The 12,409-nt window shown below is 41.0% G+C and overlaps 1 protein-coding gene across 8 annotated transcripts in view; it reads right to left on the bottom strand.

Moving 5' to 3' along the window:
• LOC120569891 (nck-associated protein 5-like) overlaps positions 1-12,409 on the bottom strand; it is an 89,279-nt gene that overhangs the window by 53,647 nt on the left and 23,223 nt on the right. For 7 of the 8 annotated variants that reach the window (XM_039818053.1, XM_039818054.1, XM_039818056.1 and 4 more), the window contains exons 2-4: positions 12,033-12,168; positions 5,609-5,699; positions 2,207-2,362 (exon numbers count right to left, since the gene is read on the bottom strand). In XM_039818053.1, coding sequence (XP_039673987.1) covers positions 2,207-2,362; positions 5,609-5,699; positions 12,033-12,061 — 276 coding nt within the window. In that variant the 5' untranslated portion in view covers positions 12,062-12,168. Of the gene's footprint in view, positions 1-2,206; positions 2,363-5,608; positions 5,700-6,846; positions 7,230-12,032; positions 12,169-12,409 lie in introns of those variants that run through there. The other variant, XM_039818055.1, reaches the window with a different exon arrangement.

Below are 12,409 nucleotides of genomic sequence, written 5' to 3'. Positions count from 1 at the left end.
AGTCCTTGCAGGAGTTCAGTATTTACCTCAGTGATTCATGCAGACACCTCATGTTTCAGCTATTGCAGCTTTAAGTTAAATATATCCAGAGATCAGCAGTGAGGTATGACATCCAAAAACCATCCCGCTCAACCAACACCACCTACAGCAACACCACTACCAACAATAGTTTACTTCAAAACTTTTTCTGGGTTTAACAAGTTCACTCCTAATCAGCCATGAATTACTTTATATATATATATATATATATATATATATATATATATATATATATATATATATATATATTGTAAAGGAGCGCTTTGGTTACAGCAAAGGCTCTACTCTAGGTATGTGGTAAAAAGATTAATTATTGTAAAAATTCTACAGGTCAACATGTATGTTCCCCGGCCTTAAGGTAAAGCACAATTGTCATTCATGATTACATTTTTAAAAACAAAAAATATGACCACAAAATCACATCAACCTAAACAAAGCTTTAAGTTCTGCAAAGTACAATTGGCAAAGTGAATTCTGTTTTAGTTGGATTTTACCTTTTATGCTTTGCAGTAGATAAAAAAGTATGACTAATAATGGCTGGGAGAGCTCTCAACATGGTGGTGGTGAGTCCTATTACCTTTAGCAGGGAAGGTGTGACAGAGAGGCACACGGTACACTCACTGGAACACTGGCAGCTAATGTTAACTACCCTGTCAGCATTTTAATTATCACCTCCTAGATATGAATAACTCCTTTGTATCCTGCTGTTTCTGCCGTTCCCTTGGGACTGCTCTCCAACTTAATGGGGTCTAATTTTCAAAGATGGATAAAGGCATGATGACACAATGATTGTGCTTGTTTCTGCTCTACGTGGCTCACTGGTATTTTCAAATCAAGCTACGCACACTCCATGAATGACACCCTTGACGGTGGTTAAGGATCATTCCATTCAAAGTTAATGCTTTTAAGTTCACAACTGACAGGTTCCATGTCCCAGTGTTCTTGAGTTCATTATGAATTTACCTTAGGCAGCTGTTGAATTATTTTCTATGCATATTCGATTTCACTAATGATTTAAATGTGGCCTAGCCCTCAGCTAGCGAGTTCTTCACAAACAGTCTGCCACGACAAAAATAGCAATTCAAAGCTGTAGCACAGGGCTTTGCAGCAGATTTCTACAGGATGCCTAAATCAGGGGTCTGATTAGGTCTGCAGTATGTCCTGTATGTCCCTTACCGGCTAACGTATTTCAAGATGGAGCATGAATATGGAGCGTCTACCCCCAGTTCACGTGAACGCAAATGTAAAATTTCAAGCCAAAAGGAATACTTGGAATTGATGGTGGAGGTAAATATTCATGAAAAAGAACAAGTTTGTGAACGGGCAACACAGATTTTGATAATGAGCAACTAAACACGTTACACACTGGACTTTAACTATAGGCCAGTAAGCCTATCAACAATGTTGTGTAAATTAAAAAAAGATTTATCTTTACAAATATGTTGGTTTCATGTTAAATAGTTTTCAGACACACACATACATACACATATATATATATATATATATATATATATATATAATATATATATATATATATATATATATATATACATACATATATATATATATATTTAAACTATCAAACAGCAACAACAACCCTGAGGACTGAACTGAGGACTCCTGAACCCCCTGTTGCAGATCTCTGGCCTAAAGGTTTTGATGAATGTCTGTAAGAAACTTCTTTTTTTTACTGAGCATGCCAAATCATTTTGATAGAAGGCCAGATTTGGTCCACAGGCCACAGTTTGCTGACCTGTGCTATAGTGAAAGTGAAAAAGAAGTGCAAATTAGTTTATTGATCAGCACAACAACCACGTCACAGTGTTAGCGGTAGGCTAACGCCATGTCACTATTTTAACAGCCTTACCCCACCCTGTAATCCTTCAGAAATAGAAATAAAGCAAACAAAAAAGAAATCTTGTAGTAACCAGTACAATAATGTTCAGTGTTTGGAAAAACAGCCTTGTGTGCTGTCCTGGAGCTGCCCAATTAATCCAAGTCTCTAAAGATATCTGATGAAATACATCTAATTAAGTAAAACATTTGGTACTCTCAATATATTCATCGATCTGACATTTCAGGGCGGTGGAACAAAAAGAGTGGTGGGGAAATGGGCAACAGTTTGGGGAGTGTGGGGGGGGGAATTGGATCACGCAATCCACTTTACCTCCAGGGCTCGGAGTCGCTCCAGCAGGGGATTGCTGTCCTTTGAGTTTTCCTCCGAGCCTGCGCCGGCCTCGGGCCAGGCAGGCAGCTCTGCTGCTGGGGCTGTGGGACCCTCCAGACTGCCCTGCTGCTTCCACATTTCCTCCAGGAGTTTGTCCTGAAATGCAGAGAGCGCGGAGAAAGATGCATGCCTTAAAGTCACAGAGAAATGAAAAAAAAAAAATTCTTCATCAAAGTGGGCTCCAGGTATAATAGCAATACATCTTGATAAACAACACACTGAATAAGGTAAAGGTACTTTTTTGTCACATACACATACACGTAGCGAAATTCATTCTCTGCATTTAAGCCATCCCTCAAGGGAGCACTGGGCAGCCAATCACAGCGCCCGGGGACCAAGTCCAGATCTGAGCCTTGATCAGGGGCACTGACTGGAGAACCTAGTACATGTTTTTTGATGGTGGGGGGAAACCAGAGCACCCAGAGGAAACCAACGCAAGCATGGGGAGAACATACAAACTCCACACAGAAAGGCCCGGACCGCCCTGGACTCGAACCCAGAACCTTCTTGCTGTGATGCCACAGTGCTAACCATTGGATCACCATGCTGCCACCACTGCATATATAAAAGGTCTGGTAGACACACAAGCCCCGGCAATAACAACAGACTAGTTATAACCAACCTCATGTGTGTGGTTATTCTGTAGCAGCCGGGTGTCATCTGCCCATGATTTGATGAAGGTAAACACAGTGGACGCCCGTGTGTAATGGCACTTCTCTGCTTCAGATTTCTCAACATACGTGTCCTGCCGCCTTCAGATAGCTGCAATCGATTTAATGAACTGAAGGAGAAGCTATTCAGACAGTATAAAGCAGCTGTGGACGACAGGTACTGGAAGAATCACTCATATTCATTTATACTGTGGATCAAAGCAGAGTGATTTACCGGCGTTCCGATGCCAATTTAAACGCATCTGCTGGTTGGAGAGTGATTACATTTCAAGCATTATTCTGTTACTGCTGCACATTTGCTTCCAGTATTTAGTGTGCCCCAGTTGATAAGTTGCAGCAGAGCGACTCAGGAAAGTAACGAGCACGGTCTAACCCATGGCTTGCGCTGGTTGCTGTCTCTTCATAGGTAGGCTGTGTGGACATGTTCGGACCAGTCCATGAGGTCACAACACAGTAAAGGTATGCGGCCAACTGCAGAGAGCCTACACGACATGACGACATTTTAGTCATGCGGACCCCAGCGGACTCTTGCGCACTCCCAGATGCAGGGGCATGATAATTTCGGCTTCAAGGGCAGAAGGAGCCTCTGTAAGGGATTGATGAGATGAGTTCTTGTAACGGCTTTTAAAGCGGAATGTATTAATGGATAGAGAGCAGCAGCACTGGGGCAAAAATGATTTTTACATGTCCTTGTGATTATGCATTTGTAAGAAAGTGATTCAGTTGAAGCCTTGACTTTTCTCTAAATAGTCCATGTGTCCCTCAAAGTAATTTATTAAATATGTATTGACTTAGATTTTCCAATTTTGAATCTGGCTTAACGCTAACTCCAGGACATTTACATGGTTTTAAAATAAGTCAGGTTTCATCCCAATGTACCAGACATCAGTATCAAATTGGCAAAAAAAAATACTGTACTGAAAAAAATTCAATTACACTGTCAAAAATATTTGGGGAAATACCAACTAGACACAGAACTCTGTATTGTATCAGTAGATACATAACATTGCCAGCATTTATTGTTTAGATGCATAAAGCTCAGTGGGACATGGTGAACAGTTTTTGAAACCATGCAAGTCCATTTTTGAAGTCATCTCTAGACAATCCCTCTTTCATATTTTCTTAGATTTCTTAGACACATTACAACCTGTACACGAAAAAAACGTAATAGTAATATAATGCGCAAGTCGTAATACGTCTCCATAATAGCAGGCGGCGCTAATCTGGATTGTCGCCCAAAAAATTAAAACCGGCAACTAATTGGACCAACGCATCACGTGGGTCTGGCTGCTCCCGGATTTTACAACTGAGCATCATGGCGGCTCGTTCGGAATACAATCTCATATTTTACGAAGATAGTTCACCAAAACGTGTTACTGAAAACATTTTAAGCAAGAAATAGGCAAGCAACCGTGCAGTTGCTGAATCTGTCTTCATTTCAGATCGACAAAGGTCAGTTTGAAAGATTTTCATCGGATTTTGAGAGGCGTTAGTTACGCTCATCCCGCCCGTCATTTCCGGGTTAGCTCTCCACCAATCAGATTGGCCACTGAGTCTGACTGCCGGCCTTCCGATTCAACATGTCAGATCGGCCCCTCCAATGGACGACGACACGGAACACACCGAACAGACTCGAGTCACTGACCTCGCCAGACTGTCAGCGCCTTAAGATGACGTAGTATGAAGAGCGACAACGGTAGCGAGGAGTATGAAAGACCAAAAACCCGCATTAAGAGGCAGGTCGGGGGGGTGGATGGGTCAAACAACACAGGACTTTCACCCAGGGGGCCGGGGTTTGTGTCCCATTTGTGTCCCACGTGTCACTGAAATGTAAGCTACATTTTATAACCCCACCCACAGTCTTTTCCTAAACCCAACCGTCCCGTTCCTGTGCCGCATGTCAATTAAAAGTACGTCCCGACCCAGACTGTTAAAAAATTAATGTAATAGTCCCGACCAAGCACATCTAAAGAAGACAATACTATAATCGCAATACTGCTCTAAGTGAAACTTGCACAAACATAGGTTTTACTTACACCTTTTCAATACTATTTAAGTAGTTGTACATTTTTATTCCCAACTTCAATTCAATTCAATTTAATTTTATTTATAGTATCAAATCATAACACGAGTTATCTCGAGACACTTTACAGATAGAGTAGGTCTAGACCACACTCTATAATTTACAAAGCCCCAACAATTCCAACAATTACAGTAATTCCCTCAAGAGCAAGCAGTGCGAAAGTGGCGAGGAAAAACTCCCTCTTGGGAAGAAACCTGGGACAGACCCAGGCTCTTGGTAGGCGGTGTCTGACGGGCCGGTTGGGGTTGTGTATACGTTTGTACATTCTCCACTTTGTATTTTTTATCTTCATTTTTTGAACATTTGTTCTTGTATTCTATCCTTTTTATGACTTCATGTATTTTCTGTTTGCGTTCTGTGTGTCTAATGTTTTGCTGCTGTAGCACCGTAATTTCCCATTTTGGGATCAATCAAAATCAGTCAATCAATCAATCAATCAATCAATTTATCTATCTATCTATCTATCTGAGACTTTTTGCGTCAATAACAAATGCCAAAGGCACCTGACCAAGCGTAGCTTGTTGACGCGATGGGAGCAACCTGTTTAAATATACTGTATCTACTGGTGACTGGGGGCCCCTATCGTACCTTGTATGCTTTCATGAGGTCCAGTGGGTCCACCTTGGGCCCTTCCAGAGAGTCCTGGTTCTTTAGTAGCGTTCGCACCGTCTCCTCCATGCTGTGTTCAACAAGACAACAGGAAAAGTGGTCAGAGTAGCCGGAACGGAAGTGCTAGAGAATCAAATACTTCATACTTCATAGAACGCAATCTCCATTGATAAAACTGTGAACCAAATGTTAGGGTTGACATTTGAAAACCATTTAACAGCCCAACCAATGTGTGACCATGTACTGTATATTCACGTACAAGGTTAGATGCTTTTTGTGCGTTTCTAAGCTAATCGTAATTGAAGTCAGGATTTTCCCTACCATTATAAGACTTAGGTGCAGCACTCAAGCCGTTTTTGGGATCACCTGAGCCGAATTAATGGAAAATCAAAGCATCAAAATGACTTTTCTCAGATCTAATGTTTGTAGTTCGTCCCCCCCAGTATGTGCTCCAGCTTTTCCAACGTTGTAGACACAGATATGGTAATAATAATGGTCTAAATGATGTGAAATTGCATATTTTTTATGGAAAAACATCACATTTTCTAACTAAATATGTGCACCTAAGTCTTCCACAAACCTATAGGGAAAACCCTGATCGAAGACATATATAAATATTTTAAAATATATAAATATTTGGATCAGGATACACCTTTGTTTACATGTGGATCACTGACCAAATTTGCCTTTATGTAATAGCTTATGACAAGGCGTACACTGGATGGTCAAATAACAAAATGAACAGTGGACATCACCGTGGGATCAGCTGGACCCGAGATCACCTGAACTACTGGGTTTAGATTTTTCCATACCCAATTAGCTAATGTTGATTGATAACAGAAAGCGATTTAAGGATGGTAAGGAGTTGAAAAATGCTGTTAACACTTCATCCACTGAATGAACAAGCAAATTAGCTTGTAAAATGTTATTGGATTGAATAAATCATGAAAAATAGAAACGTTTTAATATTTAGTTTGACAGCAGAATACAGTGGCCGTGACAATGACATTAAACAAATCTTTTTCTGCATCTTTTGGTTATGTTTCACAGAATCGGAGCCTCGACGTCACCAAGCGCAACTGTCCCAATGCAACATGGATCATTTCCTCACAACACTAGAGTCGGTCGTCAAAGTTTTGGCTCCTATCAAAATTCATGTTATTCTCATTATTCATTCATTGCCTCCACCTTGTCCTCACTCCATCATCATCACTCACCACATGCTGCTTTCCCACTGACTCTCACCGGTGCTGGTCAGTTGAAATGAGGCTAAGCACACTCAGCTTCCTCAGCGAAGAGTTAGTCATTGCTCTGTGTTTGTGATTGGGCACTGAGGGGAAAGTGGGTCTCCTGGTCTCTCTGTGGACCATGTGGGCAATAATGTGCAGCTCAGTGCTCTCACAAAGAGGAAAAACAAGATCCCACCCTGTCTGGCTCCAACCTAACCAGGCCACATACTCTCCTCGCCATCCCAGTCTCATGACTGCAGTCTGCGCTCCGATTGTCCCTCTGTGTTCAACCCTGTTTCAGAAGTGCTGCTGAATGAATGCAGATGTTTTTACTTACTTAGGATTTGGCAAAATGTTGCATTGTAGTACTGGCCGCATTGTTAAAACTCACAAGAGATGGATTAAAACTTCTTTCACTGGCTGAGTTGGACTCCCACTAATAAACTGACCTTTATATGTAAAAAGTGCATTTTTCTTTAAGACAAGCAACTCAGTATACACAAGACCTCAATATAGAGCAATCAAACAAAGCACAGTAACACAGGACATGTATGAAAAAATATATATTCATATTCTCCTTTTTTTTTTTTCAAAGAATTGCATTGCTCTTTAACAAGCATTTTTGAATGTGGCATTTGGATGCCCGATATGAAAGAAGAGTTTATCTTGTAGATTATTGCATAACAATTATAATTATAACATAAGGCAGGTTTGCCAAATTACGAATTGACTTGAAGGACATTGAAAACTAACCTTTTAGTTCACGCTACTTTTAGAAAAATATCATATATATATACATGTATATATACATGTATATATATATATATATATATATATATATATATATATATATATATATATATGGTGCTGATTACCCAGACAAGCTAGATTTCTTGACAAATATGAAGACAAAGTTACCTTAAATCATTAATTAAAGCTTGTAAGCTTGTTGTTCAACTGCAGCTAAGAATAGAAAATATTTTTGGTGGTGGCCTACACCTCTCTGGACTCCTAAAGATCCATTTAAGTGAGTTGTGTTACGGTTTTCACTGGTTCTTTAAATCATAAATGCTTGTATTAAGTGGTATGTTGGTACAAAGCTTATACTGCACTCAACATACAGTTTACATGCTGGGTACTCTTTGTAATAGACAACATGTGCATTGTGCACCCATGCATGTGTTTACAGTATGTATATGACGTAGCCTAGATATTGGTCTGAAATGGAAATGACCCCTTCCTCCTCCCCAGAGGGGTTTCTGCTGCTCTGTGACATTTGGCCACAGGCTGCACTTTTCCAAGCAGGACCCTCAGCTCGTCACGCACAACAATGTATGAATGAACGGCCTAGTTTCTCCTTCCCCTACAGTAAACGTGACCCCTTTCCACACTTCAATTAAATCTCAACCAGTACCAAACACACGCTGTATGGGGAGGCACCTTGCTGCTATTTTGTTCTGGCAGGAAATGTGAAGGTATCACTAGAACTGAATTTCATTGATAATGTGGAATTATTTATTATATCGTATTTATTCATTGTATTGATAATATTTAAGCATTAATGTAACCACATGGTCCACAGAGAGACCAGGAGACCCACTTTCCCCTCAGTGCCCAGTCACAAGCACAGAGCAATGACTAACTCTTCGCTGAGGAAGCTGAGTGTGCTTAGCCTCATTTCAACTGACCAGCACCGGTGAGAGTCAGTGGGAAAGCAGCATGTGGTGAGTGATGATGATGGAGTGAGGACAAGGAGGCAATGAATGAATAATGAGAATAACATGAATTTTGATAGGAGAAAACTTTGACAACCGGCTCTAGTGTTGTGAGGAAATGATCCATGTTGCATTGGGACAGTTGCGCTTGGTGACGTTGAGGCTCTGATGCTGTGAAACATAACCAAAAGATACAGAAAAAGACTTTTCTTCAATAAGAAATATGCAATTTCACATCATTTAGACCATTATTATTACCCTATCTGTGTCTACAACGTTGGAAAAGCTGGAGCACATACTGGGGGGGGGGGGCAACTACAAACAAACAAAATTAGATCTGAGAAAAGTCATTTTGATGCTTTGATTTTCCATTAATTCGGGTCAGGTGATCCCCGAAACGGCTTGAGCGCTGCTATAATGGTAGGGAAAATCCTGACTTCAATTACGATTAGCTTAGAAACGCACAAAAAGCATCTAACTTTTGTGTGGACCCCAGGAAGAATAGTTGTTACTACGGTAACAACTAATGGGGATCCTAAAAAAATTAAATTAAAAAATAAATAAAATAGGGATGATGAAGGGTTGGTAGGATGAACCTGAGGTCATTGTTTAGGTTATATCTGATTGACACTGGGTGGATACTGTATTTGGTGTGTACATTCCTGTAGGAGCAGTTGTTTGTTTTGTATATATGGTAAATATGATTTAATCGCCTGAGTTATGGAGTTGAAATAGCACCATGTAAGTGAAAACTTATTCCTACTTCTTTTCAAACATGTAATATGTATTCCCGTTGGTTATTTATGTTGTTTATGAGAATTTGTATATTGAGAGTTTGCTATCTATGTTGACTTGCTATCTTGTGTCTTTTTTTACATTTCTTACATGTTCAAAATAAAGCTCTTCTGATTGTGATTCTGCAATATTTGTGTGAGAAACAATGTCGGCCAGATAAAAGAACTGTGTTTTTGCACTTATTAAAGAAAAAAGAAACAGAAATGAAGGCAAAAAGGGATAAGTAGCCCCTGAAATAGTGCGCCAACAAAATGACTCGGAGATGATTCGGTGTTTGTTGTGAGTTTAGGAAGCAGGGATTGATCCACATTGTGCCAGATCTTTTCATGTGGGAAATATCTGAAAACTTGGAAGACGACAAATTTCATCAGAACACTGACAGACGGGGCTTGTCAATAAAGGCTGCATCAGATGCGGCTCGATGGTGTTTTAAGCCCCCACCGTCGACTTCAAGGCACTAACCCTAAACTTAACCCTAACCCTAACCATAACCCTTGCCTAACCCTAGTGCCTTCCATGCAGCGCTGCCTGGAAGACGCCGTTGGGGGCATAAAACACCAAACACCTTGGATGAGATGCTCAATGGTGTTTTTTGCCCCCAACTGCTCCTTCCAGGCAGCGCTGCGACTGCTGCCTTCAAGGCACCTAACTCTAACCCTTAGCGTTTTAACCCAAACCTAACCCTAACCATAACCGGTGCCTCCCAACGGTGCCTTCCAGGCAGCGCTGCCTGGAAGGCACCGTTGGGGGCAAAAAACACCGATAAATGGATGAGACCCTGCATGTGACGAGATCGAATGGACCTAGAAATACAGAATCAGACATGCAGGGACTTAAACAAAACAAGTTAGTGGAAACTTGAACCACTATTTGACAAATCTATGAAAGCAGAGTTATGTTTTTTAGGTTGTGCACTACACCGTGTTTCTAACAAGCAAGGAGAGAAAAACAAACTAAATATCGGGCAGAGGCTCAGATATCTTCCGCATAGCAGGGGTGAATTCACTTACAGTCACAAATCATGGGGCCTAATCTCACACCTCGCTGAGCATAATTATGCAGATGGAATCCAACTTTGATTACGAGGGGCCGTCAGCAGCCTAACAGTTAGCTGGACATAATGCTCGCTTATTATTTCCCTTTATGGCATGCTGGGAGGCCAGATCAATAAGTGGGGACACGGTGAGAGTTTTAGTGAGGAGTACTCCAATGAAAGTGAGCAGACTTTCTCTTTCAAAGACAATCTCTACATGAGCTGGGCTCTCAAGTTAATGAAAATGTTGGTGTCACTACTAAGCCCAGCAGTTCATCACATTTGGTGTAGGGCCTTTGATGGATGTGTGCTATGCATTGTTTGCTGCTCGGATGGACGGTTCGTCATTGAGTGGTGGCAGCTGGCTTTTAATCTACTAAAATATAAGATACAGGACACAGGGGGAACTTTTTAAACATTGTACCTCACAGAAAAAGCCTCCCGTCACCCTAACTGTAATGTTGCACAGGGGATGGCTTGCGTGCACTAAGGGCAACTCTGTCTCGCACATTTCATTCAATAAGTATGGCACTATATAAACATCTTATTTGGACATTTTACAACACTGAAATTGGCTCCGACACTCCATCACTATTATTTAGATCAGATGTGTCAAACTTAAGGCCCGCGGGCCAAATCCGGCCTTTGATCAGGCCTGCATATCAATTTAGGTTGCCAATACAGTATGGACCACCTAGTTTTTGTCGCCTTTTCTGAAGTTTTTGTCACTTTTGCTGACACTTTCTTTGACATTTTTTTCACTTTTTTGCCACTTCTTTTATTGTTATTTTGGGGCTTTTTTGCCTCTTTTTTTGCGCTTTTGTTTTACCTTTTTTTCAGTGATGACTAAGGAACTTTCTCACTGAAATCTTTTAGAGCTTTATGTCGACCAAACTGTAAGTGAGAAGACTACATGAGACATCCAATAACACAGTCAAAGATATTTGACTTTTCTTTTAAATAAAAGCATGTCTATAAACTTTACGTATGGCCCTTGATGTGATTCTTATTTTCCAGTGTGGCCCTTAGTGAAGCTGAGTTTGACAGCCCTGATTTAGATCAACTGGAGAAAAAGGTTGTGCATAAAAACTGCTAGATTACTGCTACAATACTAACTAGGCCAGAAAAGATTATCTGGAGATATATATATATATATATATATATGCTTATATACATTGGCCAGAATCTGCCTTTGGGGAAGGGGGGTCATATCATAGTAGGGGAAGTTTTGAGCGTCAACAACTTCATTGTCTGCATTTGCATACACTTTTATGCACCAATTTACAGTGGAAATACCTTTATTTAGCCTATGCAAAGAAAAAGAACACAGATGACAAATATATAATGGAAAGTATGTTGTTACGTGTCATTGGGCATTTTTAAGTGGGTATATGGAAATCCTGGAGCTTTCTTAGTGGGTATACAGCGTATACCTGCGTATCACGTAGACTACACCATTGGGTGTGTTATGTTAGTAGCTACATAGGTCTGGTAAACTCATTTCTTTCTAACTTTGTAGTCTTCAGCCCCAACCAAACGTATCAAACTTTGTGAAGCTCTCGTAGAGTATGGGACAGCATTTCAGTGTGTGGTGGTTGTTGGTGTGGTGGAGGTGGAGGTGGAGGTGCTACCTGGAGAAGTGCTGCTGCAGTGTCACCATCTGCCGCCCGCCCTGCTGAGACTCGGCGCTCTCCCTTTTCTCCCCGCCCGGATGTTGTTTGTTCTCCAGCTGGGGATTGTTGTTATGGATCAGTCTTGGTGGCGTAGCTGCGGGGGAGAGGAGTAAACACAGTTAGTCTGGTTGTTAATCTTGCATTTAATAATCCCACTGAAGATTTCAAAGAAACAGTACATCTGCTCGTTTCCCTTTCCCTCTTCTACTGTAGAAAAGGAACAGAGCTGTGTGCAGCCTCTTCTCACCGCTCCTCTCCTCTCTCCACCTTACACACTGTAGTTTGGAATTAGCGTCCACGTGTGTGTGGTTTCCCCACGGCTGACAGGGTGAGAG

Source organism: Perca fluviatilis, chromosome 12 (assembly GCF_010015445.1).
Source record: "Perca fluviatilis chromosome 12, GENO_Pfluv_1.0, whole genome shotgun sequence".
In the NCBI taxonomy this organism is placed as follows: domain Eukaryota; kingdom Metazoa; phylum Chordata; class Actinopteri; order Perciformes; family Percidae; genus Perca; species Perca fluviatilis.
The sequence above is the reverse complement of the archived record's forward strand: the minus strand, read 5'-3'. Positions and strand labels throughout refer to the sequence as shown.